At 42.9% G+C, this 18,378-nt stretch overlaps 1 protein-coding gene across 1 annotated transcript in view; it reads right to left on the bottom strand.

Annotated features, from left to right (window-relative positions):
* Nucleotides 1-234: 234 nt before the first annotated feature.
* The window catches only part of NIPAL2 (NIPA like domain containing 2), a 52,009-nt gene continuing 33,865 nt past the window's right edge, over nt 235-18,378 (bottom strand). Inside the window, exons 5-11 of the mRNA XM_086465693.1 lie at nt 17,993-18,114; nt 11,891-11,987; nt 6,373-6,508; nt 3,888-3,976; nt 2,072-2,135; nt 643-737; nt 235-329 (exon numbers count right to left, since the gene is read on the bottom strand). Coding sequence (XP_086321819.1) covers nt 235-329; nt 643-737; nt 2,072-2,135; nt 3,888-3,976; nt 6,373-6,508; nt 11,891-11,987; nt 17,993-18,114 — 698 coding nt within the window. The remainder of the gene's footprint in view (nt 330-642; nt 738-2,071; nt 2,136-3,887; nt 3,977-6,372; nt 6,509-11,890; nt 11,988-17,992; nt 18,115-18,378) is intronic.

The following is an 18,378-nucleotide window of genomic DNA, read 5'->3' on the forward strand; positions in this document are numbered from 1 at the left end:
TAGCAGAATGTTCCATTTCATTAATGGTTATTTAGTTTTTCTTAAGGTTTCCTTTATCTTCAGAACACATTTGGGACAACCATGGGAAAAATTAAGTAGGATTAAATAATACTCTGACTCATCAACATACAGGAGTTCAACATGTACGTGAATATGTCCAACAAAAAAGGTGCTGCTGATTGTTGTTCCAGTGGCGTTCCTCCTGTTAGTTGACATGTAAGGTGCTTTCTTCTTTCAGCTTTGACTTTTCACCGAGTTATCTTCATTATTCAAAGTGCCATAGCTTGAACTGTGAGAATCTGGTTGTATTTTGTCTGTCAATTTTTGTCCTAAGGAAATGGGGTGAGAGAAAGGAAAAACAACAACTCTGTGAAGAATTTTAATAAAACAAATCCCCCACCAATCCATCATTTAAACATTCTTTGCTCCAGTAATCATTGTTTTCATTTGACTGGTTATAACAATAGCTTGGAAAAACTCTGAAAAATTATTTGAAAAATCTGTTGGGAACAGGAATAGAAATTAAGGGAACAGTATATTTATTAAATATGACAGGAGTACATTTGTGACTCAACTCTCCTAAGTCATCCCATTATCTGATATTTCATTTTTAAACAAAGACAGAAAAAACCCCCTACTTACCAGGAATATGTCCACAGTCAATAAAAGAAATTTGTAAATGCTCCTCTTTTTTATTTCTTGCAATTAAAAATACACCAAGGAAAGACAGGAGACACCTGCAAAATAACAGTGGCATAGTATCATTAGCAACAGTTCACTGCATCTGAGACGACAGTTTCTTTCCATGTTTCTTTTTCAAGGACTTCCAAACCCAAGCTGCTCTGTTTATAAAGAAACTTTTCTTCCTGACAGCTCTATAAATTCATCTTGGGCCCCCTTTCAGTCTAGTTTTTGCCTCCTGAAGCTTTATTATCAGTTCCAAAGGCTCCGCAGGCAAAACTACACTTTCAGCAATATATACCTAATCAAATTATGTTGTGAGACCACAACATTTGAATCGCTGAACAAATCTTCACAGAGCATCTAAGCTAGCACTCTAGCATTTGCAACTTCATTAACAACTCAGTCTGACTGCAGACAATCAACATTTCTGTTGTTTTTCTCCTTTGACTGTGTGTCTCAGGGGCAAGCTGTAAGCCAGGCGCAATGAAAAACTGCTATGCTTGGATAAACCTTCTATCCGCTCTGTGTTGGACACACAACCACTAATTCCTGCCTGCCAAATGCATGGGTTGAATTTGCTCATCTTCATTTTTTGTCACTTTTCCTGCAGTCAGACAAGATAGCGGTTGCGCGCACCTACTCCAGTCCAACAGCTGAGGACAAATGTCTGTAGCTATCAGCCCCATTCATGTGACAGCACTGTGGCAAGACACCTCCAACAGTTCTGGGAGCTGCTTCTAACCACCTCACACCCATCACTGAGTAACTATCACCTGTCCCCAGAATTGTTATAGTGCTGGTAGCCAGCAGAAGGTTTCTGCTCTCACAACACCTAAGGCCTTCTTTAAACATTTATTGTTAACAACTTCTCAGTATGCTCTGAACTTGTCTGCAGGCATAGTGTGTCTTTCTTGGCACATAAAGATGGGGGAGAGTTATTATAGTACTGCCTTGTAGGCAAGTGACTCATACAATTGTCCTTGCCTAGTGGCAGCAAAGACTAGCCGGACATGCAAGTGGAAGGTAACATGGGAGGGGATTTCTTGCAGTTGTAAAAGCACCCCCTATAACATGATCTTTGGTGGAAAGCAGTGATTTCTCCTTCCTGCTGGAGGAACACATGCTGCTGTTTTTTCATTCCATCATGAGATTAGTAGTTCATAAGTGTCTCACATTTTTACATATTTGGATTCAGAACCAGGCCTCCAAACTCCCAAAGCACAGACATCAATCTTTCCTTTAATGTTTTTTTTATCCTACTATAATGGCTATTCCATAATACTTTAATAACAAGATGGGTTTCTTCTTACTGAGAAAAGAAGGGATTCCGTAAGGCAACATTGTTTCACTACAAAAGTTAGTGCAGATTTTAGGCCAATACACTTACCCAAACAGAAACATGAACACGCTCAGCAAAGCTGCACTTTGGAATTCCTGATAAAATATGACCCCTGGAATGTGACAGAAACAAGAATTGCAGATCTTGACTGGCTTCCAAGTGATATGAGTTACAGCTGGGAGGGTCAGGAGCAGTGTTATGCTCAAATGGAGCAAAAGAATCCCAAGTAAGGTATTAATACACATTGTGATACATTGTAATACACTTTATGTGCCCATATTCCATTATCTCGGCTTTCTCAAGATACTGCATGGGACTGGAGAAGATTTAGTCTATCAGCTCGGCGCATGTGCTGTGTTAGTAACTGCACAGATGCAGGTATTTTTTGCATTGTCAGCAACAGTTTTTATGCTGGTCAAACTCAAGGTCTTATTCACAAGCAGAGTCATACCAATATAGCTGACAGGTTCTTCACGGATTCAGTTAAGCCACTCCAACAGACCACATGAACATCTTAACTCCAGTTGGGAACAGCTTTTCGATAACTAGCTGTGTCCCTGATGTTTACACTGAAATAAGGACTCCAGCAGCCAAGTTTGCCAAATCTTTCTGGCTGAAGAGACCACTAGCTCTTTCTGGTCACCGCTTTTCCAGGAATTAGCAGCTCTGCAGTGGAGGTGACAGAACCAGATGTCTATCTGGATCTCAGCTGCCCCAATTCACAGCCAAATATATTGGCTTTAAACCACTGATATATTGGCTTTAAACCACTGATGAGCATAGTTTTGCTTAGAAATGTCAAAGAGTGAACCAGCACAGCTGAAATGTGGCTGTATCTTCAAAGGCTGTAACTGGGGTTGGGGGAATCATGTGATGAGGTACCTTCTACGAGCACCCCAGAAAAATTCAGCAGAGGTTGTTCTAAGCTCTGCACTGGTTTAACTAACCGGGCGCAAATGCATGTGTATTCAGTCTCAAATCTATTAAGCCATTCCTGGATAGGTACTTGATCTTTTAAGGAGGCACAAGGCCAAATTCCCCATATGGTCACAAAACCACAACCCTCTTTTGGCACAAGTCTTGTCAGTCACAAAGTGTAGGTCTCTTCTAACACAGGTGCTGAGGCAATCTGTGTGCGAAGCTAACTCCCCTTCTCATTAATGGCAGCTCTGCATGAGAAACTCCTGCACAGCAATGACAGGAAAGCCCCCAGTGTGTGTTAAAATGAGTCATAAATGTTCTAACAACACGATCATTTTGGCTCATTGCTGATACAGCATCTTAGTCGTCCTCCCTGCTCATGTTCTTACACTGTGCACCATTTCCAAGATTTGCAGTCCCTCTTTAACAATGAGTTCAAAGTTCTCACCCAGAATAAAATGTTAAATGCTTAAAAAGTCTTTGGAGTAATTTTATTTCCTTCACTTAACCTAGAATTCCACCTTCTGAAATGGAATATACACTAACTGCTATGAAACACAGCTGGTTGTCATTTGAGTATTTTGCCAGGCTGTTAAAATTACTCTACCAGTTTGGATACAGAGAGGTTGGTGTGCACATGGTAAATGCATTTACTGGATGTCAAGATGAGGCTAGGATAAATGCAGGTACTTCCAGCAAGCCAGCAAGGCACAGTAAACCGTATGTATCAATTCTGAAAATCCTAAAATTTGATTATTTTTATTTTGCTTCAAAAGTTGTGAACTTACTCATTTTTCGGAACTTAAACACCTGTCACTTAGGAAAAGCATCTTTTTTTGTGAAGTTAAACATAACTGATTTGTGTTCCTGATCACAGGCAGTAATTCTTGAAAACCTGATGTTTAGAAAATCATTCTGTAGAGGCAGAAGGCCAGAAACAAACCTGAAATAATGGCACTGGTGGTGAAGAACACAAAATTAATGGGCACAACTGCTGTTGCTTCATACAGATGTGTTGCTTGATTCAAGAACCTGGAAGACAACCGTTATTGCACCTCATACCTAGAGGAAGTTCATTGCACTTTAAGTCAGGTTAAGCCACTTTATGTCAGTTTAACAACAAGTGTGACCATTTCTTACCACAATAGCAAGTAGCCCTGGACAAATGTGCATGTGTATAGAATTTACCTTCTGGTTTTGACTATGCAGAGTACAAACAAATAGGCGAAAGCAAGAGGTTGGCGTGGATTTTTCTGGCCATAAGCTGTCACTGGAGAGCCCTCTGAAGCACTGTTGGAAAAATTTTGTCTGCCACAGATAAGGGAGGAATGCTAGGGTATTACTGCTTATGGTCTGCATCGGTTCTTGGAAGCAGTGCTGCCTGTGAGCAGCCAGGGACAAGTCACTCTAATTTAAACAGGTCGTGTGAGGGTATATGTCCAGCATGGACATGAACATGCAAGTTCTTGTAGGAATTGTTTCACTTTGCTGAAGTCCACGTTGCTGCTACTGCTCAATCCAGCTTGGCTAAAACATGTATTTGTATGTTTATCCATGCAATTATACCCCAGACAAACTCTGTCCTGCCGGGAAAGTCCAGGAAGGTGGCTCCAAGCCTGTGCGCCTTGGGTTGGAAACTCTCTGCTGTGCAGCTCAGAAAGGCAACACAAACCCTCACCAGAATTGTGAGCAAGAGCGTGCAAGAACACAGGAGCATATGCTGCACACAAACCTGGAGGACCATTGCATTGGCCGTGGAGCAGCCTGCACAGTCTGCATCAGTGGATGAAAAAGGCAAAGCAATTAACCCACTTGTACAGAGTTGCTCATAGGGTGGTGAATCATGAGTGTGAACTCTCAGATGCACCAGCAGATACTCTGTTATGTGAACGGTGCATTTCAGACTGAAAGAGAAATATCAGGAGGCTGCAGAGTGTATTCAAAACCTATAAAAAGAACCACACTTAAATGTTTCAGTGGTACAATATATGTGCACAGTAAAAATCCAAGCTTGGATCTGTTTTAGCCATTAAAGTAATTGCATAGTTATTTTAGCAACTGTTGAACAGTCTCCATGGTGCTTTAAAAATAAAGAAATCCTGCATATCCACAGGATAGTCAGGATTTTGAAGTCATTGAAAACACTTCATTATTTTCTCCCATTTGCAACAAATTTGGTTGCAGGGACTAAAACAGTGATACCAAGGCTCAGCATTAAATCCAGGAGGATGTTCCAGCACAGGCTGTTCTGAGCTAACACACTACAGTCAAATAAAAGAAGAGGAAACAAACAGAATGAAAAATTTAGACTGACAACACTGTTTCCGTTAGAAAATGTGTCCAAGAGAGAAGAGAGAAAGAGACATTGAGCCCAGGGAATGAAATGGGCATATTTCACTTCTATTCCAATTTTGACCCAGCAAAAGAAAGAAAGAAAAAATTGGCAAGGAGATGTTAACTCAGCAGCTTCCTCTTTACCAAGCTTTTATTTCCTATTTTAAATGCCCTGAGCTGTTCTCCCAGTGAAGATAAGCTGGATGTAAATCACTCTATAATCCGTTACAGGGGAGTTCCTGAGTCAGCCATGGAGAGTCACTGCATAATAACACATGGATTTTCTGATTCCACATGGGAATAGTGTGTTCTGCCACGAGAAAGCTGAGTTGGCTCTTCTACAGGAAAATAATCATGCAAGTAAACACTCAGACTCACACTGGAGCAGTCTAGATGAGATTACTGAATGATGCTATCAGCACCTGAAGCAGAGGGACCAGCATAAAGGGAATGGACTTTCTGTTCAGCTGCAGGCCGTATTTTACCATGCTGCCGCCCCCGGCAGTCTGCAAAGGCAGCATAAAACAATCACTTAACAGGCCAGAGGCCAGCGGGGAAATCTTGGATGTCCCCTGCACACCAGAAGTTAACTATTTCCTAAAAACATACAGACATACAGGGTAGCAAAGCACAACATGCAGATTTAACAGAAGCAGGGAGAAAGTTGGGATAAACTCTCTTTTTCAGTCTGACTAGTGACAAAAGCTGGGGAAAAGAGATGTATAATGAGGGTAAACATGGCCTTTTGATTATTCAGCAATGAAAGTTTCTAAAAGTAACCCTCAAAATTTATATAAACGTAAATTTCATTTAATGGGTTCAAGACCTATGCCAAAACTAGAAGTAAATTTGGGAAGACTTTCTATAAGGTGATAATGAGAGGAGGTAGCATCTATAATGATAAACTATAAACTTAGAAAGAAAGCCTGAATAAACAGTGCAATCAGCTGTAGGCAATTCATGCATCTGTCAAGGCTCTGCCAGGAAATTGCTGCCTTTAAGTGCAACTTGTATCTGGAGTTGATACCAGTACCTATTAAAACTGACAGATAAAATGTGTATGAAGGTGAGAAGATAAGTAGAATCTTACTTACTTGACTTGGAAAGCACAAGAAGTTGCCATTAAAACAATCATGATATAGAAAACAGGGTAAGTTAGCTGCATTTTCCCCTTTGCAGAGAGTATTATCATGCTGGCCACAGCCTTTACAGCAATGACAGTCAGCGATGCTGAAAGGGAAAGGGAGAGATTAACAGGGCAAGATTCACAGCAGCGATCTCAGAGTATCAGTGAGGGTGGACAAGGTGCCAGGTCAGAGCCACAGGTCTGATCACCTATAAAGACACTGAGGTAAGGATCTGGGCACCTAAAACCAAGTATGGGATTTTATAAACACTTGCTAAGCTACACCTAAACTCGGAGTGGCTTTAGCTCCATGTGTGCTTTGTGTTTTGCTTTTACATTCTTGCACCACTGAAGTTGGCAACCCTCCACCTACCCAAAGTTTCCCCATTTTCAACAGGGTAGCCGAGGTTAGAGACAGATAAAATCTTGCAAGGCAGGACTCGTGTGTGTGTGTGTGTGTGAGAGAGGCTGACCTCAGGGTGAGGAAATAACTGGATCCTTTTCTCACTGCTGGACATATGCCCTAAACACTGGACTGCCAGTCAGAGGTGGTACAGCAGCCTCCACATCTTCCAGACATACTTTGTTTTGCTCCAGCTGCTAATTTGGAGCCCATGTTGCATTATTCAGGAGAGGTCTGAGAGGTCTCATTTTCCATTCAAAGAAGATAGTACATCCCTAATAGCAGACTGCATGTGACACTGGCAGCCTAAAATAACTCCTCACCCTCAGGATTTCTCTGCTGAGACGGGAGCTGGCCAAAGCGGTCCAAAGCTGACTTCTGGGATCATATCCCAAAGCACCTAACTCTCCCCTCGGGTTATGTACAGAGAGCAGACAACCAACACAGGAGTCTGTGTTTCATTTCGAGGGCCAGGCCCTTAAGACCATCCACTGGGTTTAGCCCACAGAATAGAATATTTCAGTAATGTGTTTTCAGTCCATTTAGTTACTGTCATTGCATCACCACAAACAAATCTCAGACAGCAGGCAATGGTTTTAATATGCATTGCCAGTTCAGAGGAGCCTTGCAATACATGTCTTTTAGAAAAGAGGCTGACAGTTCAGCTAAGAGTTACTTTAGATTTTCTTTTGGAGTGCGCTCTTGGCTTGTCGAAGCTAACCCAAGTAGCCTGAGACTGCTGCAAATAAAATGTAACAAATTCAAAAGAAACTAAAAATTATAAGAAGAATCAGGGTGCAGAGATAACCTTTGAAAAAAGGTAATTAATCGTCAGAAGCACCGTCCCCCAGCTGGGATCCAGTTCCACCCTCTTCCAGAGCCGAGGAGTGTTGAATTTCAGTGGTCTGATTCATCCTCCCGTAACTGCAAAATTCAGATTGGCGAGGAGAGCTGCATTGTGCAAAAAGTTCAGGCCAAGGGTTGAGAGAAAAGGTGGGGGAAGAAGAAGAAATTCAGGTCTGTGGTTTTGATGCAAGCATTTTTCTCATAGCAAGTCCAAAAGTTCAGGGGGAGTTTAAGACTTGCATACATCTTGTGATGCTCCTGTTCACCATCATGAAATTCACTGTTTTCATGACAACCTTTCCACCAAGTGCTTCACTTCTTGCTCTGTACCTGAAGTTGGTGGACTGGTTTAACAAACACGGCAGTAAAACTGAGAAGAGGTCAAATGCTGGCCTGCAGTGGTACTAATGGTATAGTAAAAGGCCAAAAAACGCATTCAAGCCCCGACAAGCAGCCTACACAAAAATTGAGATTTGCACTCTAATATGAGGGACTTATTATTTTAGAAGAACACTTATAAGTAAAAATTAGTAGTTTAAATTGCCCAACTATGGGTAAAGATTGCTGAAAGATTGTTACTGATGAAAGGGCAGTTTCCATCCCTTATAATTTTAACAAACCAGAAAAGAAGACATCAGGGGTTTTTTGTTTGTTTGGTTGATTGGTTTAGGTTTTTTGAAAAATGGAATGACCTTTTTAGTTAAAGTAGCCCTGGAATAAGTTTCAAAACCTGGGAAATGGTTTTCCCATCTCTGATAGAACGACACACACACACCCCGCCATGGCTAGTGTGACAAATGATGTCATTTTCCAGCTGTAAAGGCAGGAAACTCAGAAATCCCACTTTAATCTGAAATATTTCCCCCAAACTCATGAGAACTCCCAGTATATACATGAGGTAAGATAATTCTCACCAAATGAACTTGCAGAGTTGTACTAAGCAAAATTTTTGCAGATTTTATGATCACCTCTGTATTTTCTTTATTAATGAAAGTAGCTCTCATATCCAGTGAAACACAAAGGCTGCCCCCTCTTTAAAGAAACCTTTCTACATTTAATTTACATCCCTCAAGCAGGAATGTATCTGTGCAGATATCAGAAAAGAGAGAAATCCCTTTCCACGAGCTGCCACCAAGACCCCAAGCCTCATCTAACCCTCCTGCAGCCAGGGACCTCCAAGGGCAGTTCATGTGCCAGACAGCTGGGAGCAAAGCCTCTGGGCCCTCTCAGCCCCACCACTTTGCTCAGCAGAAAGGTCAAAGACCAAGCAGAAGGCTCTAAGTGTAGCTTTGTGGGGACTGCCAGGCACCAGGACAGCTGCAGGAACCAGAGCCAGCCACAGTTCTGGGTTTCCCGCTCAAGGGAAATGTCAGTATTTCGAAAGTTCCCATGAACCAGGATTTGTTTGTTGGTGTCTTTTTTAATAGAGCAGAAATAATGACACATTTTTCCTCAAGCTGCATGTGCTCACTAAAACCTCAGCAGCCACCAGCTGAAATTGTATTTTTAGTTGATTGCAGCCTGACCACCAAACCGCAGTTAGTGCCTGCTGGGGCACAGGTTTGCAGCCCTGCTGCTGTGCAGCAGACCCACGCATCCATTTGGCACTTGTGGCATCAGGGCTGGCAGGCTCCATGGCAAAATAAGCATGCAGGGCTACGCAGCCCAAGAGACCCTGTCTCCCGATGCTGTGTGTTGACCTTGCTTGGGGCAGCCATCATGGTGGGTCTGCCCAGAACTGCAGCAGTCAAGTGTCAAGTGTAGAAGCCTATCTGGGGATCTTCAGGCTTCCAGCTGTGTGACAAGAAGTCTGGACACGCACATTGCTCAGGAGCACACAGTGCTTCATGGTCCTTGTGGCAGGGTTGGAAGCAGCAGGACAGCCCGTGTAAGCTCTGCCAAAGCTCCTGGGCTCCGTGCTAGGAGCTGGGGGATGGCTGGACTCACACATCACTCCTCCAACCCAAGAACAGTCGAACAGTTAGATCTAAGGGTTTTGGGGCTCTTCCATCTCTGCCTCATGCAGGGAGCATGGATCCTAATGTTCCTAGTGCTGGGAAACTTAAATAGGAAGACGGTTCCAAAAGGTTGATCTGAGAGTCTGAGCTTTTCAGCTGGGTAAGAAACCACTCAGGGATTTGAAGGAAGGCGGTTAATAAATCTGTGAGGGTTTTTCACATTCAGTTAAATCCAAACTGTGTAACTGGCAAACTTTGGTAAAATCCTGTTTTATCAAAATGCTCACGACCAGCTCCAAATGTGCTTTGTAAGCCTTTGCAGACTGACACATGGATCCACTGAACCCAGTGAAAATATGACTGTTGACTTCAATGGCACAGTTCAAGCACCTTTCACTTCAACCAAAGAAATGTGGTGTCCCTATAACGGGTCTACATGGCAAGGTTTTGGTAGCGGGGGGGTTACAGGGGTGGCTTCTGTACAAAGCTGCTAGAAGTTTCCCCTATGTCAGATGCAGCCAATGCCAGCCGGCTTTAAGATGGACCCGCCACTGGCCAAGGCCGAGCCAATCAGCGACAGCGTTTTTCGCCTCTGTGATAACGTATTTAAGAGAGTGAAAAAAAGTTGTTGGGCAGCAGTAATTGCAGCGAGTGAGAGGAGTGAGAATATGGGAGAGAAACATCCTGCAGACACCAAGGTCAGTGAAGAAGGAGGGGGAGGAGACGCTCCAGGCGCCGGAGCAGCGATTCCCCTGCGGCCTGTGGTGAAGACCGTGGTGAGGCAGGCTGTCCCCCTGCAGCCCATGGGCGGTGGAGCAGATGACTGCCTACGCCCCGTGGAGGGCCCCCACGCCAGAGTAGGTGGATACCTGAAGGAAGCTATGACCGGAGCAGGCTCCTGGCAAGACCTGTGGCCCATGGAGAGAGAGAAGCCCACGCTGGAGCAGGTTTACTGCCAGAGACCCCGTAAGGGGGGCTCACGCTGGAGCAGTCAGTTCCTGAAGGACTGCACACCATGGAAGAGACCCACGCTGGAGCAGTTCATGAAGGACTGAACCCATGGGAAGACTCACGTTGGAGAAGTCATGGAGGACCTTCTCCCGTGAGGGGGACCCCACATTGGAGCAGGGGAAACGTGTGAGGAGTCCTCCCCCTGAGGAGGAAGAAGCGGCAGAACACAACAGTGTGATGAACTGACCCCAACCCCCATTCCCTGTTTTTCCCCTGTGCCGTTGCAGGGAGAAGGGAGGAAAATCGGGATCAAGGTTATGCCCGGGAAAGGAGGGAGGGGTGGGGGGAAGGTGTTTTAAGATTTGGGTTTATTTCTCATTACTCCTCTCTGAGTTAATTGGTAATAAATCACATTTCCTTTCAGTTAAGTCTGTTTTGCCCGTGACGGTAAATGCTGAGTGATCTCCCTGTCCTTATCTCAACCCCACAAGCCTGTTGTTATTTTTTTTTCCTCTCCTCTCTCCTGTCCAGTTAAGGAGGGGGAGTGATAGAGTGGCTTTGGTGGGCACCTGGCATTCTGGCCAGGGTCAACCCACAACAGTCCCACCATGGAAAAGTGACAAGACAAGGATGGGAGAAGACACAGGGTGGTGACAAATTCTTAATATATGCCTGCAGGCAGTTTTAGAGAGCTTTAGAGACAGCCTCCTGACATTCTTCAAAACTGATTCAAGTTTAACTTTATTGAAAGCTGCCTGATAAAATGATCTCCCTTGTTTCCCTGGGTGTGGATTGTAGCAACATTCATCAGAATGCAAACTTCATGCCCACTGAGTTCTTGTTATGCTCCTGGGAAGGTGGTAAAGTATGAAATGTTGCATATGCAAACAGGCATAAATAATTCAAAGAAAAGTTCCTGTATAGTCACAGCATATCACTGCATTTGTTTACAGAGTGCAGACAAGGTCTTAAGCAGCTCTGTCTTAAAGAACTGATTTTCACAGCTAGCCTGCTCTCCGAAACAAAAGTTTCCAACAGTCTGCTTTCCCAGGACCTAACACTAAAGTGTTAAAGCTTCAGAATACCACTGCTCACAGCATATTAATTTCAGGATATCTGTAAAAAGAAATAGTCCCACCAATAAGCATAGAAACTATGTTTCATAATCAGCTTTTCACTTCAAAAAGAGACCACAGTAAGAATCACATGAAATGTTTCAATGATTCTCCTTCAGCACACTGTTTTGAGATATACCTAATCTAAACTAGCTGGGGAGACTGAGTGACAAGAAACAGATAGGAACATTAAAGTGAATATTATGTTCTTACCCAGTAGTGCTACCATCATTAACAAAACCACGATGTGTTTCACAGCCTTTCTTTTGTAAAAGTAGAGGAGAATGCAGAATATTAGAATTTCTAAGATCTGAAAATTAAGGGGAAGAAAGTTAGAGTTGTGAAGTAATATGTAATATGTATACTTCATATGTGATATGCAATAAATACTTCATTCAAAGTTTTTGAGATCTCACATTCACTTTCTCTGCTCTAACATTTCAAAGAGAATTACTTTATTAAGCATCTTCTGCTAAAAACGAACCTTATTGCCAGTTGACTGAGCTATCAAACAATTGTTGTCAGTTATATTTCCTGTTATAGCAAAAGTGAAACTATGAGGATTTCTTATTTCTTTATTTTTCTTTTTGCACTTCTAGCTATATTTTGTCTCTGGTAGCATTGAGAAGAGCTTTTTAATGTGACAGCAAAATACCCGTGTTTATTGGTAATAATTCTTACGGAAACTCTGTTTATAATTCCTGTGGAATAAAACACTTACCTGGAGGAACAGCAGTCTCTCCTTCTAGCTATGGTATTCCTAGTGTCACTCTTTATGACATGCAAGCTTATTTTTGCTACCCTCTTTGCCCTTCTCCCCAGTCCCACTAAAAATAACCCCCAAACCGCTGTTCTTTTGTTCAAAGTTTTGCCATACACTGTAAGGAGGAAAAAATTTATTTCATGTGGTGGTTCTCAAATCACAGGTACCTGTCAGGAGCTGACCTTGAAAAGCTCAATGACACACTAGCAGACCACACTGCAGGACATCTGCAGCTGCTGAAGCAGCTTTACCTACACTGTGCACAGTCCAGACTTGCTGCTTCAATAACCTCTGACAGCTAAGTGACAGACAGTTAAATTTATTGACTTGCTGTTAATGTGTCTCTTTGCAGATTCCCTTAGTAACTCTTGCCTTTTGCCATCTCAAAAGTGTGGGTGTTCTCCCTCCTACCTACATTGCCCAAATACCCCTCTATGCCTAAAGGAAACAGCAAGTGCAAGAGCCAAAAACCTTCTGTGAAGCCCAGAAGACGTAAGAAAACAGGGATGATGGACCACTGCCATGAGAGGTGCTCAGAAGACTTACGGACGGCATGAAGAAAGAGAAGTTTGTTTGTGCATGTTGGAAAGTAATCAAAAGGGTGAAATAAGACAGAATATGGAATCGTCATCATTACTGAACCTGGTTATTGTCATTTTTTTGCCAACAAGCCATAGAAAAACCTCATGTCTATCTCATTGGATTTGTCACCAACATACTATTTTATGTCTTATAATGCTGCTCCACTCTTAAACCATCAGCCACCATAAGGCAGCACTACACTCAAAAATAACTGGGTGTTGCGCTGATGAAATTTTGAAAGAAGCGACTGAACAGTTACTAACGGTGGTTATATAATGTAACATAGCCAATTTCTCATTTTGGAGGGGGACTGCACCAGGAAAGCAGCCATCAGCTACATTCAATCACTAAAATGCTCTGCCACACTCACACCTCCCTCAGTTTAGTAGTGTTCAAAAATATGAACAGAACATAATTACACTTTAATTAATTTTTTATTTACCTTCACGCTGATCCCTTGCTCCCAAAGACAATCAAGAGACAATTTCATTTCAGAGTACTAAAACCACAAATTTGGATTTTTTACCACATTTCTTTAAAAAATGTCAAATATTTATCACAAGATTAAAAAGAAAAAATGTAAACGAGGGTTTTTTTGTTTTTTTGGGGGCTTGTTTGTTTGTTTTTGTAACGTGTTGAATATCATAAAGGTGCTGGTCTCATCTCCCCTTAGGGCTACATCCCTCCCCACCAGGCTTCCACTCAGAGGTGAAAGCTGGGCCATCAGCTGGTAGAAGAGTGGCTTTTGCTTCAGTCTCACAGTCAGTAACTTGGCCAGCCTCCCCAGCTTTATTCAACAGTGTAACACCAGGTGTATCAGGAACAAAGGCAGAAGTCGTGTTAAGATCTGCAGACATGTGAGTTCATCTTGGCCTCCCTGTGGAAAACTGCAACAGGTTTTCATGGGAATTCGAGAGGAGAAGTAAAGGTAGCAACTTTGCTCTTTGTGCCGCTGACAAACACATCTTGGGGCCAGTGGGGAATATTGCGTTTTCAGGCTGCAATTACAACAGCCTCCAAATAGCTTCAGTTGCTATTTTGACAGTGAACAACTGCTAACAGAACAGAAGAAAGCTGTGCTAAACAAATATTCCCCACATGGAAAGGTACCCAGGCTAAGAAAGAAGTTGCAGAGATGTCCTAGGTATCCTCTTTCATGACATGACCGTTCAGGGCTAGCGCATGTGCTGGTGTGACTGGGATGGGGCCATGGCACCAAGTAACACAGCACTGTGAGATCTGCTACCCTCACCAGTGCAAACCTGAGTACCCATCACCTCTCGCAGACCCTTGGACTGGTTGGCACAGGATGTGCTGAAACCCATGGGCCAGCCCTACTGTAGGCAGCCAGCTACACCTTGGGTATTGACCCATTTTATATCCCCTAGACAACTTTAATCACAATGCCAATGGAGGGAAGCCCCATCATCTGCCCTGCCACTCAGATTTCAAACCACGCAAGAACAATCATCCAAAACCAAGCCCATGGACAGTTATTGGCTAAAACCACTCCATCACACCAGCCCTGGCATTCCACTCCCTCTTCCACCTCACTCCGACCCCCAGAGTGGCAAGTAGTGCTGAGCACCACTGACCTCAACTGAACCAGGTCATCGTTGCTGGCTCTGTCCATCAGCCCTTTGTCAGTTGTCATCCTGTCGTCAGCTCTTCTCTTGCTAAAGCTGCCATAAACCTCCACTGTGATCTCCTCCTTTTTAAAAGCAAACAAACTCACCAAGAAGATTTACTTCTGAAAGGAAACAGCCAAGCAAAACCATCAAAAGGACATAAAAATGTCCCTGATGGCAGCTCTGGAAGGGGTGCACAGGTCTGTGTGCTTGGCTGCTTCTGTCTCCTGGTGAAGCCCCAAAAGCAGCAATGGTGTAGGGCCAGAGATAGCAGTCCTGTGGCTGAACCTGGGGAGAAAGCTGATGTTTGCTTTTCAGGGCTGTTATTTAAGTTTACTCAGCTCTGTCAAGTCTCACACACTAAGCATGAAATTCAAGCAATTAGTTCTCACCTCGTGCTGCCCAGGAGCCAAACTATTCTTCAATGGTTCTCTGCTGTTTGGTGACCCACCAAGAGGTCGCCTTTAATCACAAGACAAGGGAGAGGCCATCACATTGAGTCACCCTGCAAGAGGAGTGCATGGCTCCTAACAGGACCTCACACCAACAAGGAGCCTCCTGGGGTGCCCCAGCTGTTGCCTATGATTGTCTCCTGAGAATTATCCAAAATAGTGCTCACTCTCACAGTTGATAGCTGTGGTAGTGTTAAATACAAAGTCCAGGAATGGGAAATGCATACATTATATCAGCTTCACATATTCTGTTTAGAGGAATTGAAGGAACATGACCTGTTTACAATCATTTTTGCTATTATAACTAATCTCTACCGAAGTCTTCTCAAGCCCATATCTCATCAATATTTTTTTTATAATCATGATGTTTTCCATGTTTCTAAGCTTTACCAGAAGGCACCAGAACAAAATACCATGTTGTCTGTCTCAACTGTTTTTCCAGGATATACAGCAACGTACAGACCAATGAACGAGGAAGGTCTTCTAGGCACTTTGAAGGAAAAGCAGAAATGTTTTGAACCTGATTTTACAGACATTAAATATTAACAACCCAATACTTGCTACACTTCTGTTCAGGGAAACCTGAGAGCTTCATCTATAATTGATGTCTTCTGTAGTGACTCAAAGTGCACATAAGCAAAAGAAAAAGAAACAAGCTAGGATAGTCATTCTTGCTCAGACATGATTATGCTAATGCAAAATCTCAGAAGCTGACTCAAAGATATCTCATGCGGGAACTAGAGGTGATTTCTGCAGAACTCCTCTGATGCCAGAGGAGTGCCACATGGGGATGGTTTATCACCCACAGAGAACATTTTGTACCACTGGGGCTTTGTATTTCTCTGCAGACCACACTTCATGGCTACTTTTAGAACGAATGTTGGACTGCATTATACTGCTGTACTGTCTCCTCGCTATATATTTATACTGAAAATTCTGCAACCGCTGCTGTACTTTTTTATATCTTGGCAGCCAACCTGTGCTGGGCATTTCACACGTAATTATGAAGATCTAGATCCCTGCCCAAAGAGAGTGTTTACAGCAGGGTTTGCTTCAACTTCCAGCAGCGTATTAGGATAATCATGCTGGTATCTCAGAGTTTCTTGTGGAGCCTTTCACTCCTCCCTCTTTGGACAGAGGAAGCTCAAAACAGATGAATACAGGGAGCAGAAGGTACAAATAAAGCTTGATATGTTTTTAAGTCAACAAGATTTACTATGTACTTGCTCTGTCCTTCCCTGCAACCCGTGCTGTACATGTAGAATTGGATGCTGGCTGAGGCAGGAAAAAGAGAGAAGAGGGGAAAGAAAGGCCAGGGTTTACCTACCAACTCCTCATAATGTCTTCTAAGAATACAGCATGGTCTTCCTAGGCATTCAACTGTGGTCTTATTGACTTTTCCTGAACCAAAGGCAAAAAAGTCCTCAGATGCGGAAAAGTCCTTTCCCAGCAACCTCTTGGTTTTAAGAAAATGTGAACAGCGTATGGCACAGAAATTTCTGGTGCCACTGGGTGTGAACGGGGAGTTTTCTCCCTCCACCACCTCTACACAAATGGGTGAGTCAGCAATTTGAAATCAGTGATTAAAATGCCAGGCTGTTTTAGTAGCTATAGGTGGAACTGCATGGTAGAGGGTGATATTCAGCAGAAAAGAGAGAGGGTCCTGCAGTGAGCACTGAGACCCCTGTTCTGAACCCCATCCTAAAGAAGTATCTCTCCCTCTGCTGATTACATGGATTTGCTGAAGATCTTGCTGAGGCTGAAGCTACCCTTCCTGAGTACCCCCAAAATCTTGGGCATTGCCTTCAAAAGCCTCTCTACTGCCTGAATGAAAGTGCATGTTGTGATTTATGCAGCGTGATTATTAATTTCTTCCATTGAGCTACATAACCATCTTTCAGGAGCTTTTAAAATGCACCAAAAAATTGAGCATGAGGTTCAACATTTTTTTGTGCTATCATATACTTTCTTCCTAATCAGTAGTCTCATGGATAGTTAGATGTATGTAAAGCATGCAGGTTGGCTAAAAGATTAAGGTCCTTAAACTGTCTACTCAGTGGCTTTCTAACTGAGCTTCCTACTGAGAAAAGCCTGGGCACTAATAGCCTAACCCAAGTGAGTCACTTTGCTGGGAAAAAAGTGACTGCTTCTGAAGCTCCTATATTGCATCTTTTACATTCAGCTGGAGGAACAAATTTTCAGCATTCCAGAGAAAAAGAGAGAGAGAAATTCCTCCTACTCACTCTGGTCTTTTTATTGATGCTAATTAAATACATCAAAGAAGACCTATGGTATTTGAAGTTTGTATACAGATACTTTAATTAAAATTGTATTTTTGTATTTGAATTCAAACTCAGGTTCAGATCAACCTGAGTGGCAGTGAAACAGGCCGCCTCTCTGCATCTCAATTCCATGCAAAGCTCCTTTCGGCCAGGCTGAATAGCATGAGGATAAAACAGAGTGATATGAAAGAAAAAAGCAGGACCAAGAGCACACATAAGTTGATTTTTAAAAGCACAAGTCCATCACATTCCAGAAAAGCACTGCAGCTTAGATGTATATGCAGACAGTGTGGCATGAACACACATACAGGAAATATAAGCAGTACCAATACTTCGGTTTTCCCTCAAACGCACCAAACCCCCAAATCCTTCCATTCTTGTTAATCCTGCACAACTGTGACCTTCCCCTGGCACGTAGTTTGAAAGGCATCTTTTGGTTCAGCTTTTTTTCATCTTGGGGACTGAGGTAATGACCCCAAGACTTGCTCTCTCCCCTATGAATCTCCTGTCCTCAGGAGCAGTTTTTCTGCCACTAATTCTTAATGCTGCAAAAAGCCCAACAATCCCAGCTTTTCTGGTTTAGGGGGCAGTACGAACCAGATACTCACCGAATATACCAAAAAGGGCCAGCTCACTAAGTAATTCTGTACTCTTCTTGCTGTGAGATCTTTGGGTATATTTGGAGCGAACGTCACCAACAAGTATGTCCCGGTTACTGTCAATGTTCCTCCTTTAAAGAAAAGGACACTTTCTTTTGGTAATACAGTATTTCGTAGTCATGGTCATCCTTGCTCTCCAGATCATTTGTAAATAGCTTCTAGAAGAAAATTTAAGTCCTTTTGATCAGATCTGGGCTTAGGTAATTGTGTTGCCTTGCAATTGTGGTCTTACCTAGTGTAATTTTTATTAAAGACTCAAAGGATTTTGGAAATATGAAAAAAGCTGTCAGTAAAGCCTCATGGATTAAGGTTCCTACTCAGCAATGCATTTTCAA

Source organism: Leptosomus discolor, chromosome 5 (genome assembly GCF_034619465.1).
Source record: "Leptosomus discolor isolate bLepDis1 chromosome 5, bLepDis1.hap2, whole genome shotgun sequence".
Lineage (NCBI taxonomy): Eukaryota > Metazoa > Chordata > Aves > Leptosomiformes > Leptosomidae > Leptosomus > Leptosomus discolor.